Genomic DNA, 17,250 nt, shown 5'->3' with positions numbered 1-17,250 from the left:
ACCGTGCCACCAGAAGCAGAATGCAGAATGCTCACTGTGGTAAGAAGGAACCACAGTTACAGGCTTTGAGGAATCACTGGAGCTCATTAATATTTCTGTTCATTAATCTGTCATACACAAATCATTTCAAGGGAGCATGTTGTCCACAGCAGGACGCATCAGAGGAAGCCACTACTCTCCAGAATAACATCACTGCATGCTGGAAGTCTGCCAGTGAACTCCTGGACATTTCATAACACTATAAGGAAAGTGTTTTGAGGACAGATGAAATTTTAATTAATTAAAACTAATTCCTAAGTTTATCAAGGCATCTTACTGTCAGGCTGGCTGTCGGCCAGGTGTGATGCAACAGGATAATAACCTGAAACATCGAAGTAAATTCACTTCAAACAAAGGGAATCTGCCTTTTTCAGTAGCAGAGTCAGAGCCCAGATCTTAACTCGATAGAGATGCTGTGAAATGGCCTCAAGAGAGCCGTTCACACCAGACATCATTAGGGTATGGCGGAGCAGAAGCAGCTCTGTAAGCAAGAATGGTCCAAAATCCCTCCTGAGTGTTGTGCAGGTCTGATCTGCAGCTACAACAAATGAGATGATTGCTACCGCAGGGAGGTTCGATGGTTTATTAAATCCAGGCTCTAACTTATTTCTTCCACAAGCACTGTGAATGTTTCATGAATGTGTTCAATAAAGACATGAAACGTTATAATTATTTGTGTGTCATCATATTAAGCACACGGTATTTATCTTGTGACTTAGATAAAGATCAGATCATATTAAGACACATTCATGCACAAAAACAGGTAACTCCAAAAACTTCAGATGCTTTTTCTTGCCATGCATTATCACAGCTGAAATGGAGGAGGAAAAACATTTTTGATCTTTTAAACTTATTTAATATTATACCAAGTCCTTCCAAAGCTTTTATAGCTCAAGTTAACAGAAGTATGAAGTGAAACAGCTCTCTGACTCATGAATAAAACACAGTTTAGAAATACCTCTTCTTGTATAACGCCTAGAGACGCAAGGTATACGATTGTTGTTCTGCCACCTTCATACATACATAACGCTGTGACATACCCTGCAAATTAGTGAGAGGCCACATCTGTGTGAATAAATGCAAGGAAAAGGTCAGAAATAGCAAAGCACTTAATTTAACTATGACTGTCAAATACTGTACTTTCAGCCATGAAATTGTTTTGAAAAGGGTCCAGCTGAGCAACAAAACTTAAAGTCCATTGTTTTGCACTGGTTGTTGGATAGACAGGCACACACAGAGTACAAATGTACGCTGTGAAATTCATTTTACCTTGCATGACTTCTTGCTGGTGGCAGAGCCTGGTCTGGTGTTGCTGTTGAGCTGTGAGGAACTGGAGCTAATTTCATCATCATCATCCTCTTCTTCATCAAAATTCATGCTGCTGGATATACCTTAATAAAAACAAAAAACAACAATAGAAAAAGAAAGATTCACAGAGATTTGCCTGCTTTCAATTGCTAACGTAAAAGAGAAATATGCAAACATCTCCAACAAGAACACATTTGTACTTTTTTTACTGTTGCATATCGTGCATATCGGATGTTTGAAAGTTGTGTTTTTTTGTCAAACCTTTAGCTGTGACTGCATTTCACTTTCGAGCTGATCCACTTATGGCTGTTTTAACATGTTTAGAAATGTGTAAAGTAACAAACGTTGTGGTGTTAAGTTACTGACTGCAGCTCTACATAACCAGCACTACAGTTGTTGCAGGCAGATTACATTTTTTTGCAAATAAATGACCAGAAAAGGAAAAGAAGACTAAAAGCAGTGCAATGACTTTAAAGAGTAAACTACAGTATCAATGACAGCAACAATAATTCAAACGTAGACAAAATATCATCATCAGTGTTCACACAAGGATTCACATACTTTGCAAAAGGAAAAGTACTAATATAGCATTGCAAGTAATAGTACATAAGTATTAGCAGAAAAATGTAGTTAAAGTATTCGAATAAAAGCACTGGTATTTTAAACTTCATAAGATTGTTAATACTTAAGCACCAGTTACTGTTGCAGCCGCTGCAGGGTTAAGCTAATTTAAGTTTCTTTATGTACAGTTTCATATACAATGACAGCAGAAAAAGGAATAAGAAGAAAAACAAATTCTGTTTTCAGTTTTTGGACTTGGAGATACTGGATCATGTGAACATTTATTGAAAAAAAAAGTGAGAAATTTAGAGGGAAAAAAATCACTCTTAATTGAGCTGTTTACAACTCATAGATATCTCAAATGTGACCCTGACTATAAATTGCTTTCTGTAAAGGTAACTAGCAACTAAATTGGTCAAATAAATGCAGTGGAGTAGATACAGTATTACAATATACAATACAATACACAATATTTTTATCTAAAATGTAGTGGAGTGGAAGAATAAAGTAGCATATAATGGAAATATTTGAGTAAAGTACCCCCAAACTACTCTCAAGCACTGTAACTGAGTAAATATAGTTGGTTATTTTCCATCATTGATGGGCAAAACCTGACAACTAATTTGTTAATTTGCAAAAAACAACAATAACAAAAAAACCCCACTTTCACACCGTCATCACTTTAATCACTCTGCATTTGTTTCCGAGTCCATGATAGTGAAAAATTAATGAAGTAAAGGAATGAAACAGCACATAGAATATTACTACAGCTCTCATCGTACCATATTTCTAGCATGAATGCATTTGGTAGATGCATACATTACAGATATACAACACTGTAGCAGTCAGTGAAGGCAGTGAAACTTTAGGATTTATCAGTGTCCAAAATCTCACTTTGCTGCTAACTATAGAATAATGTACTTGAGTGTTTATTACGTAAGGAACAATTAATGAGTCTGCTAGTATTCAGTGTTTACAGTATGATTAATGATATCAATATAAGTCAGGCGCTGGGTTTTTAAAATGGCACGTCTATTTGAGTCGCAAGTTTTAACATGAGTCAGTGTTTTTCATTCCTCCCACAACGCACCACAGCAGTGGACCAGAATGCCGTGGGTGTAAACATGAACTCATGGTTGTGCTACTGCAGATGCAGCGGCAGAAGCTTTCTTGAATGCTGACGGTACCTTTCTTGAGCATGGTGACGCGCAGATCCTGTTTACTCTGTGACTGCGTGCAGCTCATGACAGGTTCTGCCTCGGACTCGTCTGTGCTGTTGTGACCCACGGTCAGGATCTGGATCTGACTGTCGTCCTGCTGGGAAGCCAGGCCATCGACCGCTGCAGAGCCACAATCCCACAGGAGCAAAGCTTCACTACTGTTCAACACTCAGTAATTTACGACGTACAGTATATGTTCAAATGTGTCTCAGGAAAGTAAAACAAAGGCTGCTGTTTCCGTCAAACTGCAACAACAATTCATATATTGATCACATAGTCAACAAGCCTGAGTGAATGGGCGTCCTCTCTTCTTACGTTTTAAGCAATTATTTTGCTCACTGTCTTCAATATTCTATCAACTTCTAAGGGAAGACACATTATGTCTCTGCTGCTACAGAAAGCAGCACAGTGTGCATGTAGAAATTAAAATTCATATGAAAAACATTGCACCTTTCCTATGTGTGGGTGTGTTTTCACGACTACATTGCTGAATTCAGTAAAATTCATAAAAAGTTACCTACAGGTGTATGGGGAGTTGTATTTAATTCAATTTTTTGGATATAATTGGGACAGATTACCGTATTTTCGCGACCATAAGGCGCACCGTATTAAAAGGCGCAGTCTCAGTTCCGGGTGCTATTTCTGTATTTAACACATACATAAGGCGCACCGTATTAAAAGGCGCAGTCTCAGTTCCGGGTGCTATTTCTGTATTTAACACATACATAAGGCGCACCGTATTAAAAGGCGCAGTCTCAGTTCCAGGTGCTATTTCTGTATTTAACACATACATAAGGCGCACCGTATTAAAAGGCGCAGTCTCAGTTCCGGGTGCTATTTCTGTATTTAACACATACATAAGGCGCACCGGATTATAGAGCGCGTGCATGGTAAAACATACCTGTACTAGCTTAAAACATGCATGCTAGCGTGTGTTTTAAAAAAGGCAGCGGAAGCTAAACTGAGTTCAGTTGTACTTTATTGAAGTATTTAGCAATGTTTTCACGTTGTTTTTTGATCAATCCTCATTCACAAATCCATCAAAGTCCTCATCTTCTGTATCCGAAATGAACAGCTGGGCTAGTTCTCCATGGAACACGCCAGGTTCCCGCTCGTCATTGTCAGAGTCAGTCTCGTTGCCGTGCGGCTCCTCATAAATGATGCCGGCTTTTGCGAGAGCTCGAACAACAGTGCAAGCAGACACGTTAGCCCAAGCATCCGCAATCCATTCACAAATTGTGGCGTAACTCGCCCGGCGCTGCCTCCCAGTCTTAGTAAAACTGTGTTCGCCATCTGTCATCCATCGCTCCCACGCCGTTCGCAACTTCACTTTGAACGCCCTGTTTACACCGATGTCCAGCGGTTGGAGTTCCTTCGTCAAGCCTCCCGGAATGATAGCAAGCTCCGAGTTCATTTGCTGCACTTGGTTTTTCACAGCGGCTGTGAGATGGACGCGCATGGAGTCACAGATCAACAGGGACGGTGACGCCAAACCCATGTTGTTTTGCATAATGCAAATACCGGCACTATATACCAACTGGGGGCGTGTCTTTAGCGTCTTCTTTCACGCCCACACTTCCCCCTTTAACGTTCTCATGCTGTCCTCTGTCACGTCCTCCTTTTCTCTATATAAGCAGCGTGTCAGCAGGAAATGTTCTCAGTCAGTCAAGCGGAGCTCATCAAAGTCACACAATAACGTTTACAAATTTTGGAACTCGGTGCACACATAAGGCGCACCGCATTATAAGGCGCTCCGTCCATTTTGGAGAAAATGTAAGACTATTAAGTGCGCCTTATGGTCGCGAAAATACGATAATCAATTCTAAATTGTAAGTGTATAAACAACTATCACATTTTATTCCACAATTAATATCGCTAGAAGCCTCTCTAAGACTAGGTACACATGTAAGAGGTAAGTCAGTATTTGTTTAGATTTGAGTTTCAATTTGATGTTGGATGGTTAATTCCTGATTTTTGAGCAATTTGTATTACTTCCTCTGAGAAAACAGAAGAGCATTGAATATGCTCTGTGAGTGCATGATGTGGGCTTGTGCTTCACAGAATTGGAGAGTGAGACAGAGAAGGAGTGAGACGGGCTCATCAGTGGGGAGTTTGGCACTACTGGCCTGCTTAATCTTTTACCCCAGTTGAATTCCATTAGCTTTTTTTCTGGGACAAAGTCATTCCAATGACAAGCATCGACTGTACTGCAGTATATCAGATGACAAGAACATCTAATGTCAGAAACTGATGAGCAAACTATGCATCTATATAATGTAAATATTTGTGCTTTGCTTTTTGCTTTGATATTTATGTCTGCGTTTTGGGGTTTTCAACTATTATACTGCATTCTGCTGAGTGTGCCACAACACATTGTGAGTGTATAATGGCAGATAAGTAAACCATCAAAGCAGTGTATCTATAGTTGGAATATACACAATATGGACCTCTTTTTTTTTTCCTCCTCTAATGTTCATCTCCACTTGTGGTGTGTCAGCCTGTTACACACAGATTTCGGAGCTCTAACAAGACATAGACAACTGCTGGATAAAAAGGATTTTGGCTTTTCTCTTGAATAGACTGCTCCTATTCATTTAAATCGATCTATTTGGTCTAAAAAAAACACTAATACATAAAGACCAACAATAATGTATTTATCTATTCTTCACTCTCTCTGATTATCTATTTGTCTTAATATTGGCTTGCTGACCTTTGTGTTTCCCCTTCCTCTCCTTCTTGTCACTGCCTGTCTGCGGAGTGGAGCTGGCCGACGCTTTTCCCTTTTTGGCTGAGCGAGGCGGCTGTGTGTCCGATATCACCTTCACCTCCTCCTGTTCAGCTTCTTGCACTAAACAGAAATGGAGATGACCAGTAGAACACGCCAGGATGTCGGTGAGTATGGACAGAGGAGGGGAGAAATGGAGAATAAGTCTGAGTACATCTAAAATTATACAAAATGAACCTTTACGGTTAGGTTATACTGTATGAAAATTAATACAAAGCAGTGCTTAGTTCTAAAGTTAGAACCGAAGAAGCCTCTTGAACAACCAAAAACAAAAGTCCAGACCATGTCCTGGATGACTGAGAATTTACCCAGACATAATACATTACATATAAAGACCAACATTTGTACAGAATATTACAAATAAATTGCACTGCTTTCTGGAGTCTCTTTTAATACATTCAATAACTGAATGTAAGTGTTAAGCCTAAAATTGAAAACAATGCTTGTGGTAATTTGTAGTACTAAATTCAAAATGTATATTTTGAAATGTGTGATCTGTTGTAATAAAATCACCCTCTCCTTTAAACAATAATTATGTTTCAGTGTACAGTATTTGCACATTTCTTTTTTTATCATGAGAAATATGACAATGGATTAGATTTTTCCTCAACACTGGAATAATGTTGGCTTGCTATTCACGGACACTGCAACATCAGTGCAGGTGTACAGTTCAGATACAGACTAAAAATAAAAAGAGCAACCAGTCCTTGCCTGTGAATAGAGAGATATAGGGCTAACAGTGAAAAGGGTTCAGAACATTTATTTCACACTTTTGGCCGGACTGATGAGGTTATTATCCCCTTTCTTTCCATCAAAATGGGTTGCAGAGAAACATTTGGACAACATTTTCTTCTTCTCTCTGCAGGAAACATGACAGTCTGTGGCCTTGAGCCCAGAAACTGGCCAAGCAGAACTGGGGATTAGATGATCCACTCTGTGTGTAAATAAGAAGACCTCATCAATCTCAGACCAAACACCATCTCTGCTCTTGAGTTGTGAGATTTGCAGCACAGCGTACGTGCCTGCAATAGATGACACAGTGTGTTGTATTGGCTCTAGATGGATTTCAAATGGGAATATCATCATTCTGTAATTATTTCTTTGCCTTGTTTATAGTTTGGAAATCGTGCAAAGTGTATATAATTGGTAACAGAGAAAATCAAAAACTGCACAAGAATAAAATCTCTTTTGGTACAAAAACAAATACTTTCTGTAAATACGACAGATTTATCAAACAAGCTGCTGACATCTTTATTTGTTGAATCGATGTGTTTCTTAAATCCTCTGTTTGAGCCTTCTGAATCAACAGACTCCCAGAGGAGTGTAAATCTTACTCACCGTGGTAGATGGTGCTGCTGTTGCTGCTGAGGTAGGATTCCACCAGCGGAGCCTGTTCCTCGCTCTGTTTGGTCCGACGAGCCCGAGACCTCCCGTCCACGTTAGACTGGACCATCAGAGGCTCTTGTCTCTTCTTCTTCTGCTTCTGTTCAAGGAGCGCTCGCTAAACATGCCCAGATGAAGAGAAGAATAATCAAGGCCCAGTAACAGCAAATGAAAGAGGTTATAGCCTCATATTATGCTGTAATTATGAGAAATAAGATAAACGAAAACAAAATTACAATGGCATAATTAAAAAACAATTAACACATTAAAGAATAAGCCCTTTGTTTTGTGTGTGTGTATGTGAGGCCATATTTACTCAATCAGAGCTATGATATCATTACTACACTATAGTGCAAAATCATCTCACTGAGTGACAACATAAAAATATAGCAGCTAATTGCTTAAGAGCGCTTTGGCTGTGTCTGATAAACATGTAACATCTTCATGAGGCAAAGCTTTAGAGCTTCATTCATCCCTACTTCTCAAACATAGCAAAGAATATAGAGTATTTTTGAAAAGTTCTTTGTGAGGTGTTGCATATTTTCTTGTAAGTGATCTTTGTACTGTAGACAGAGTGTTGACTTTAACAGCCGACGGCAGGAACACAGTCTCAGATAAAGCTGTTCAGTTCAGGAAAACAATGCTTGATGTTAAAAGATGTGCTGCCTAGACCAATATAACCTGAGACCAATATAACCCGAGGCTTGGATATAGTTATTCATCTGGACTAACTGTCAGCTACATGCAAGTCTTCAAACCAGAGCTCATCAAATATTGAAGGTTTCTATTAGTGGAGAATTCATGCTGTAGAGTATCTGAGCTCAACAGTATGGCCTGTATATCTCATGCCATTGCCAAGACAGTGATGACCAAACCATAGGTACATTTACACAGTTTTAGTACTTTACAAACCTTATTATAAAACAAGCTTCTGTCCCACTGACTAATATATCACCTATAAACAATGAGAAGATAGCCCCTAAAAGATGTTTCAATCAAAAATAATTTGTTTTGTGGTGCTTACATACCTAATGCTTGGCTGTGTGAGTGACTACAGGTTAAAAATGGTATTTTTGAATGAAGCATGAATTAAAAGCAGTTGATGTGAATGCAAAAGAGGTCAACTGATCATGTTGCCATTGATTTATTAGTGCAAGACAACAGGTGTGTTTGTTTGCTGCTGTGGAACAGAACGTGAATGTTTTTTTTCATATCGTACTCAACTAACATGACATCAGAAACACCAGTTTTCACTATGGATAGAAAAGATTTGAAAATGGTTAAACTGCAGCCTGACTGTGTTTGCTTTCCTGCTTACAGAAAGTGCTGTTGGCCACAAACAATGAAAACAGCAGTGTCACTTTGCAGGGTGTGAAGCTGCCAAACATCAGTTTCATTGAGGAATCCTGCACTGGTGTGACTTTCCAAGAGTAGGTCTGTTATATCATCTCTTTCAGTGGAATGCCTGTGTAATTTTATAATATTTATTAGGATTCAAAACACCATTAAAAACATTTTCCTTAAGACTGCTTGGTGTTTAGATTTGTAAGTTATTTACAGGATTTAAACCTCTTGGAGACATATACAGACCCTCTTATTAAGCTCGACTTGAGGAGATAATAAGTCCTCGTGGGCTATTTGTGGCACCATGATGAAGCAGTGGAAGTTAATGTCATAATAAATCTGCCCTGTTGTAATTGATCATGCCTTAGTCTGTTATCAGGACTGCAGGAAGGACAGCAAAGACTTACCTGTCTGTCCAGTTTCTGCTGTCGAAGGTTGGTACCCTCATCGTCTAAAGTGCTACAAAGAAAGAGAGCAAAGAGGTAGAAAGGATGAGGTTAAAATTCATTTGCTGCTGTGAAATTGTAACAGAACATTAAACACATAAAATATATGGTAAAGAAGGTGGCTGTGGGCTCTAGGAAACAATGCACGTTTTTTGCTATTTTGTTTTCATGCCTAAATTATTCATATGTATGTGACTGGTAATGCATGAGGTCATCATTTCCTGAAAAACAAAATCAGATAATTCATGAAAAACACTTAATTTACCTTTTTACAATGAGTATGTTAACTGTATAAAAGCTATTTCTATAATTTTTGTGTATTCTTATGTTGAGGTGAAGAATAAGAAAAAGCTGTATCCTGAATGTGGCCACTTATCTGCTGTATATATACATGATATTATGGAAAAGACACAAAGGAAAATATGTACATTACATTACAAGAGGGCTTTCGGCACTTCTAAGTACAATACAAAATAGACCAGTCAATAGAATGCAGACTATCAGCACTGTGTGTGTGTGTGTGTGTGATACGACAGCAATTACCGCTTAGAACAAATGCTTGTTTTGAGGAGAGGCTGTGCTAGAAGATTTCTCTGTCACCCACACCTTTATAATTCATCTTTAAGAGTTATTGAAGGAGTCACAGCCAGACTTCAAAGGTGCTTTCGTACAAATGACATCGACTGATGGTGCATAAAAACACAGTGCAAAGTTACAAAATCTCCAGAAACCCTGTGCTGTCTGCTCAACGTGCTTGACACATCTCAGGAATAATCACAGTGACACGATGCTACTGGACAATCTGGACAAAGCTCAAAGTCACCACCAACCTTTCAGAAACATCCATGGAAGCTTTGTGTGTTTTTCTGTGTTTGGTATGAGGAGCAAAGCGACCGATCGATGCCTATCTATTGTAGCATGAATAGAACAGTGTCTGTTTTCAAAGTCTGCATCAGTCTGCACACAGGGATGCAGAAACCGAGAATTAGCCTTAAAAGAACTGGCACTGTGAGTTAACTGTGTCGAACAATCTTGGATAAAGATGCTTGTATTTTCCGTATGGCTCATCTCACCATGCAGAGAAGTAGTTACTGTAGACAGATGTAAAAATAAGAGCTGTTGTTAGCTTCTTCTCAGGAAATACTACAGACCCTTAATCAGACGCATCATGTAAACACAATGTTGTTTGTGATGCCCTAATATTGGGGGGGAAATTATTGTGAAGCTGGCCCATATCTTTGCAAGAGAGGAAACATGTTCCATGAAAAATTCCACAGAGTTCCTTCTTAGCCTCCTCTCTTGAATTGTTGTTTCTTTTATGGAAGCAACACCTTATTTTATCACATTTCAAACATTTATTTTTCCTACACAACTAATAATTTAGTTAGAATGTATTTAAATTGTCCTAGCAGCAGATAGAATATGAAAAGTTAAATATAGTGGTTAACCGAGATGGGTTTTTTCAGTGCAATGCCAAATAATTAGGTATCCAACAAATACAGCAATACCAATTATATTTTGGGTTTTTAGCAATAATCACATGTAACAGTGTAGCCACATACCATCCATAATAATAGAAATAGCCAAGAGTTATGCTATCAGGAGTCATATTAATTAAAAAAAAGGATCCAAAGTTTCATATTGTCTGACATCAGCATTGCATGTTAGTAAAAGTGGCCAATTAAATAGGACGTTACTGTTTTTCTTACATCCAGTATTGCCATGTTTTCCACACAATCTCAGCACCCACTGAGAAAATTTACGCTACAATGACAAGACTGACTCTTTGAATCACTGGCTTAAGAACAATTCAGAAACTGCATCAGTAACCATATGGACAGAGTCTGTCACGAGTAAAGCAGAAACAGAGGATCTAAGCATGGTGGGTGTCTTGTGCTATTTGAAGCACATTTATGATTCCGTGCTGCATGAATAAAACGAACCTTCTTCCGTTACAAGGGGCACTGAATGCTCACCCACTGTTGCTAAAATGGTAGCTATTAAAGGTTATAGTTCTTTTATTCATTTCCTTTAGATACCTGTGGTCACCATTACAAAGCCGCAAGGTTTTCACAATGGAGGAAATATCAAAGGATTAATAGACACTTCTTAAATCCCTCCTGCTGCATGATAAACCTCTCTGTCTTGCTGTCCATATGCTCAGTGAGCTCTAGTTTGATCTGTCGCCCTCTTGAACCGAAGCTGTGCCACTATTGGTGATGGCTTTGAATAGATTGTGTTAGACACTTTGCGTGCGCTTCACCTCAAACTGGATCAAAAAATGTAACTGTTACAGTATTTAGTCTGAGCCGATCCTATTTATATAGGAGTCTTTGGACAGGTTTTTTTTTTTTTGTCTGTGTTTTGGAAAAAGGTGAGGACGCTACCAGCCACGTGCTCTCTGAAATGTTTAATATCTCTAAAAAGTATCCCAATGTCCTTTGTAGAAAATCTGATAAATGAAGCTGTGACAAAATAGCCATCTGATTACCACACTCACTGAAATACCCTAATGTTAAATTATTATAACAGACATGAGAAAGAAAACATGAAAAGGTTAGTGTGCTTTGGTCCACCTACAAGATTATTCTACCCTACACACTGAGAGTCCAACAAACCTACTTGATCTCAAAATCAACTAAAACTGTCAAAGAAAGCCATAATTTAAATAATGTGTGTCGCAGGCCTACACTGTGGGTTGTGACTATCACCTGATTCTCACCTCCTGTCATGAGCTGCATCGCCACATTGTGTGTGATCATCATTGTAGGCTCTTATATAGATCCAAACCAGCAGAATGTTCTCCTAACTAGCATAATGATGCACAGAGCACTCTTCATCCCTACCAAAGCTTCCTGTGACACTGCACACAATGAACATCTGTATCATGAATAACAAGATGGAGCTGACCCATATGGCCTTTTTTCATGCACATGCAATCGTTGCATTTTATTAACACGATCTTTGCTCTTCCAAATGATGCCATCATTACATTTCAATTTCAGCCTATCCATTAAATGCATGTAGACACATAGTTAAAGTGGCCTGCATGGACATACACTTGATTATAATTTCTGACAAAGCAATGCAAAGAGGGCAAAATGAAATCGTGACTGCTCTGTGCAAGAACAGCAAGTTGTCCCAGCAGCACACAATTACCTGCACAATATCAATCAAACATCTAATCTCAGCCTAAAAAATGGATTCGCTGGGCACGCTTTGCTGAACAGTCTGCTCCACCACAACACCACTGGGCTATACCTTTCTCTGCATGAACAATAGTATTGACTTGAGCAATATTTGACTTGGCAATACAACCTGACAAAATACCACCTACCTAAGCAAAAGCCTAAAGGTCAGCAAAGAACAGGCAGTGCTGTTAAAATGAATGTGTAAATGAAGTTGACCACGGTTTCTCTCCCCACCCTAAGTACTTGCCTACATGCAAGTTGAAGAACGTACATATACAAAACACAAATGAACATATTTAGGTCTAATAGCACAGCCTTCTTTATCTGACAATCTATACACACACAAACATTAAGGGGGAAAATTATAGCAACTAATTGCACAGAAGTACACACACGTGCAACATGTAAAGACCAAGAACTGCAACTCTACTCATAATCAATTCATCGATTGATATTATTCCATTTAACTAGTTAAATGTTTGCACTTAACATAGTAGGAAATATGCCTCACCATTTACCAGAGTCTAAATTCATAGATCAAAATCCCAAATTTACATTGGTATTAAGCAGCAAATCTTACAGCTGAGAAGCAAATGTTCATTGTTTTTACCATCATGCATAACATGAAGGATCAATCAAACATGTGAATCATATTAATATCAGTGGACAAACTGATTTAGAAGCAATTGTTTTCAGATAACATGTCTGCCAAGCCTAAAAAACAAAACTCTTATCAGTTCCAGGAGGCTACAACAACGGCACATCGAGGAAGGAAGGAATGACGTGTGCAATTGTCACCTCCGCTCCTAAATATACTGGAAGAGCAACTGTACATTTAGAAGTAATTATGTAAACAGTCCTGTTGGCGAGGTTAGCACCAGCACTATTTTGGTCATGTCCACCACTGCACATAACTGCTCCTGGTAAACAAAGGAGACACTTGTTACAACCCCGGCTCAGGGTGGGTAGGGGGGGAGCAACATAAACAGTTGTAGTTGGTAAAAAAATCAAATTATTTATTATAGAAAAGTTTGAACAAAAATGTGCAAGACATTATACAAATGAGGCAAAACTAAGGAAGAGGGCTGGTGGGTGCTGCTCAAATTAAAGAAAACAGCAAAACACAAGAAGAGTTCTCATAAGGAGAACTTAACACTACACTACAATACAATACAATCGCTGTGGACAAAAGAAAAAAGTAAACAAAAAGGCTCACTACCTGGGAACTGGCACAAAACAAAACTACATGGGAGTCAGCACCCCTAACCCTGGTGAAAACTAGACAAAAGAAAACTACCTGTAGTGAAATTAAATGTTGCTGTATCAGTTTTTAACACTAATCCTGGCCCAATTCCTACCACACAGTCTATCTTGCCTCAACCACACAGATCACACAGAATGACACGCTAGAAGTCAGCTGCCTCGTTCAGTTGAACTGCCAACGCTTTTAAAAGAGTTGCCAGTTTTCGATTGGTCAGCCTGGTGAGCGCCGCACCAATCGCAGGACTCCTGGTTGCAGTCACGCCTCTGCCGTCGTGGTCCAACCAGAGAGTGGGGATCACACAACCCTATTTGCATAGCCACAATATATAGTTAAAACACACACACAGGGTGGGAGGCGCTGGCCGTAACACCCCTCCCCTTAAGAAGAGACTTTACACTTTCGAAGGCATGTTGACACTCGGGGGACCACACAAAATCAACTTTGGTGCTGAGCAAGTTTGTCAGCGGACGAACGACAGTGGAGAAACTACGGCAGAAACACTTGTAATAACCTGCCATGCCGAGGAAACGGCGTAGGGCTCTACGGGTGGAAGGCACCGGATAGCCAGTAATGGCAGAGATTTTCGCCTCTAGGGGTCGCACCTGACCTTGGCCCACCTGTCTCCCCAAGTATGAGACTGTGCCCTTGCCAAATTCTGTGTCTGGGTTTGGGCTTTTTTATGATTCCTGAATTTTTGTCTGTAAGCCTCAGGAACCAACTCATAGGCAGGCAACACAGCAGTTTTTATACATTCATACTGAAGACTATCAGCTAAGGAGAGTCACGCCTCTGCCGTCGTGGTCCAACCAGAGAGTGGGGATCACACAGCTCTATTTGCATAGCCACAACATATAGTTAAAACACACACACAGGGTAGGAGGCGCTGGCCGTAACACGCTACAAATAGAGATTCTAACTATCTTTACCCTGCAAAGTGTTTCCTAATAGCTCAATCTTCGTTTACCTAAAACTGAGACCAAAATGCACAGGAAAAATTATGTTTTAAACAATATTTATGTACATGTGGACAGGGCCTGAACAACCAAGCAAGAATGTCCTTAAACAAGAAGTTAACCAACCCAAATGTCTGTCTAACAAGGCTCAAGAAGTTCTCTGCGCTGTTTAGAATCTGGCTGATACCATTTCTCTGGTGAAGCATGGAGGTGGCAGCATCATATATGCAATTTTCACTGGAAGTGGAAGGGAAACTGAAGCAAGAATGAACGCAGCCAAATACACAGAGGTCCTTGAAGAACTCTTCAGAGTGCACATAACCTGAGACGGGGGCAAGAGTTCCCCTTTTAGTACAACAATGGCCTGAAGTGTACATCCGGACAAATCTCTGACTGTTCATGAGTGGCCCAAAGAAAGTCCAGACATAAAGACAATAATACATTTGAAGGGACCTGCAGGAAGGATGGGATAAAATGCCCAAATTCAGGATTGTAAAGCTTGTACAAACGATACCCAAGAAGGCTCAAAGCTAATGATTTTAATTAAAATTTTTACCTATTTTACAAATGTTTCTAAAAACAAGTTTTAAGTTTGTCATTATGGGTTACTGGGGGCTGCACAGTGGCTTAGTGGTTAGCATTTTCACCTTGCAGCTAAAAGATGCCTGGTTTGTGTCCCGGCTTTCCCGGGGTCTTTCTGCATGGAGTTTGCATGTTCTCCCTGTGCATGTGTGGGTTTTCTCTGGGTACTCCGGCTTCCTCCCACAGTCCAAAAACATGCTGAGGTTAACTGGTAACTCTAACTTGCTCGTAGTGTGAATGTGAGTGTTATTGTTTGTCTCTATATGTATCCATGCAATTCTACAGCACAATAAAGTGTTCAAAAATGAAAGTGGCCTTAATATTTCTGAAGTGACTTTAAACAATTTTTTAGAAGTTTAATCTACAAAAGGTTTTGACATTTGGTAGAGAAATTAGGTTATGCTATTGTTGATTTAAATGAGAAATTTATCATAAAATGGCTATTAACTTTAGCTTATTCCTCATAGTTTTCTCTGACCAGCAGCTTTTTAAATTTACAATGATCTTCCTTATACCTGCGGTGTATTGGTTTGGAAGTTCGTCCATGCGTCTGCTTCTGTTACTTGTACACAGAAATAAAACTCTAGGGTAAACAGCTACAGATCGAGCACAGCAAAATGACAACAAATCCAATTATCAATGCATTTGTGACAGTGTGTGTTCCACAAACAAAGTTATAATTTGACAGATGCCAGTCTTTCGCAGTAACATTGTTAAATGTCGTCTCCCTGCCGGCAACAGCAGCCAATTTCTGTTTGACCTTCTATCGTATTTGTGCTGTTGTAAAAAGTTTCAAGCCATTCTTCTCTGTGGCCTAAGACAGGCTTTGAATCGCAAGTTCTTCACACCACACAAATTTCAAGCTCTATAAACTCAAGGTCATCATACATCCCTACTGCGTAGAGGATCAAGCTCTACTGGTATTTTCTTCTGACCTCCACTGCGCTTCCTTTTGCTCTGCTCTCCAATAGTCTGCATAAACTGCACTGGCTACATGTGAATAGAATAATTGCTCCAAATAACAAAACAACAGGATATTTATCCAGCAGCAGTGATTAACTGGTTGCTGGTTGTTTCCACTTTGCATCCTGTCTTCTCTTCATACCAGAGTTTTTAATCACTCGCGACAGACTCACTGATTGTTCCTTCAGCTCTTGTGGCAGGGCATCTAAGAGACCTCTGAGAAAAGCTCTATGGCTCCTAATTAGGAGATTGAGAGATTTCTGGCAGAAGTGTTGGAGAGAATGAGCTACAGCAGATGAGAAAAGGAAGACAGAGAGGGAGAGGTGCCTGCTGATGTGCGATGACTGAGAAAACTATGTTTTTTCCACAACTCATAATTAGGGCTAAAATTGCTTTGTTTTATGAGTGTCAAGTTTTTGTTTTTTTTTTTTTTTACATGCAAATAGAAATTGTGACAAAAGGTTTATTACTTTTTTCCATTTTATTTAGAGTGGCTTCTGATTTGCAATGTGTAACTTATGTCAAGTTACCTAATTATTTTTGCAAAGTCTTCTATTTTGCATTTTGTTACCTTTTCAGCAATATGTGCGTTTTAAAAGGTCCAGTTTTTCTCTAAACAATTAAAAAGCTTTTATGTTTTATGTACTGTATACTGCCTGGAAATTTATAAGTGAAATGCTATGCAAGTGTCGATATATTGTAAATGTAACTGTGTATTTACTCATTGTAAAATTTATAGTTATGACATAACTGAAAGCAAATTTAATTTAAATTTTGTGTTTGAGTTAAAATGTTCAATTGTTTACTATACAATTTGTTGTTTCCTAAAGTTCTAAATGGCAGCTGCAATAAATCTCTTTTCCATTATAATTAAGTCTTACAGGCACAGAATAAATAAACACGTTCGCATGGTTAATGAGAATTTTTATACCTTTCATTCCTCTGTCAAAAGTGTTAATGGTGACTGTGGGCTCCTGCAGATACAATATACAACACCAGTCAATAAATATTCACCCATATCTCTGCACTACTGAGTGTATTTTGATGAGAAAGGCCCACACGGATGCAATGAAAAAGTATTTACCTCCCACATGCTGTCACACACACACACAGACAAACAAAGCACTCCATGTCTGCAATCAGAGTAATCAAGTGTGTGAATAGGCATCAGACAGGAAGATAATGACACAAACAGAGCTGTTCCAGCACAG

The 17,250-nt window shown here is 39.1% G+C and overlaps 1 protein-coding gene across 3 annotated transcripts in view; it reads right to left on the bottom strand.

The window, feature by feature from the left end:
• tub (TUB bipartite transcription factor) overlaps positions 1 to 17,250 on the bottom strand; it is a 54,890-nt gene that overhangs the window by 6,280 nt on the left and 31,360 nt on the right. For 2 of the 3 annotated variants that reach the window (XM_055009323.1, XM_023272750.3), the window contains exons 2-6: positions 9,048 to 9,099; positions 7,252 to 7,414; positions 5,839 to 5,976; positions 3,096 to 3,248; positions 1,309 to 1,430 (exon numbers count right to left, since the gene is read on the bottom strand). In XM_055009323.1, coding sequence (XP_054865298.1) covers positions 1,309 to 1,430; positions 3,096 to 3,248; positions 5,839 to 5,976; positions 7,252 to 7,414; positions 9,048 to 9,099 — 628 coding nt within the window. The remainder of the gene's footprint in view (positions 1 to 1,308; positions 1,431 to 3,095; positions 3,249 to 5,838; positions 5,977 to 7,251; positions 7,415 to 9,047; positions 9,100 to 17,250) is intronic. The other variant, XM_055009327.1, reaches the window with a different exon arrangement.

The sequence above is a fragment of the Amphiprion ocellaris genome, chromosome 1 (genome assembly GCF_022539595.1).
Source record: "Amphiprion ocellaris isolate individual 3 ecotype Okinawa chromosome 1, ASM2253959v1, whole genome shotgun sequence".
Taxonomy (NCBI): domain Eukaryota; kingdom Metazoa; phylum Chordata; class Actinopteri; family Pomacentridae; genus Amphiprion; species Amphiprion ocellaris.
This window is presented reverse-complemented; position numbering and strand designations above follow the sequence as displayed.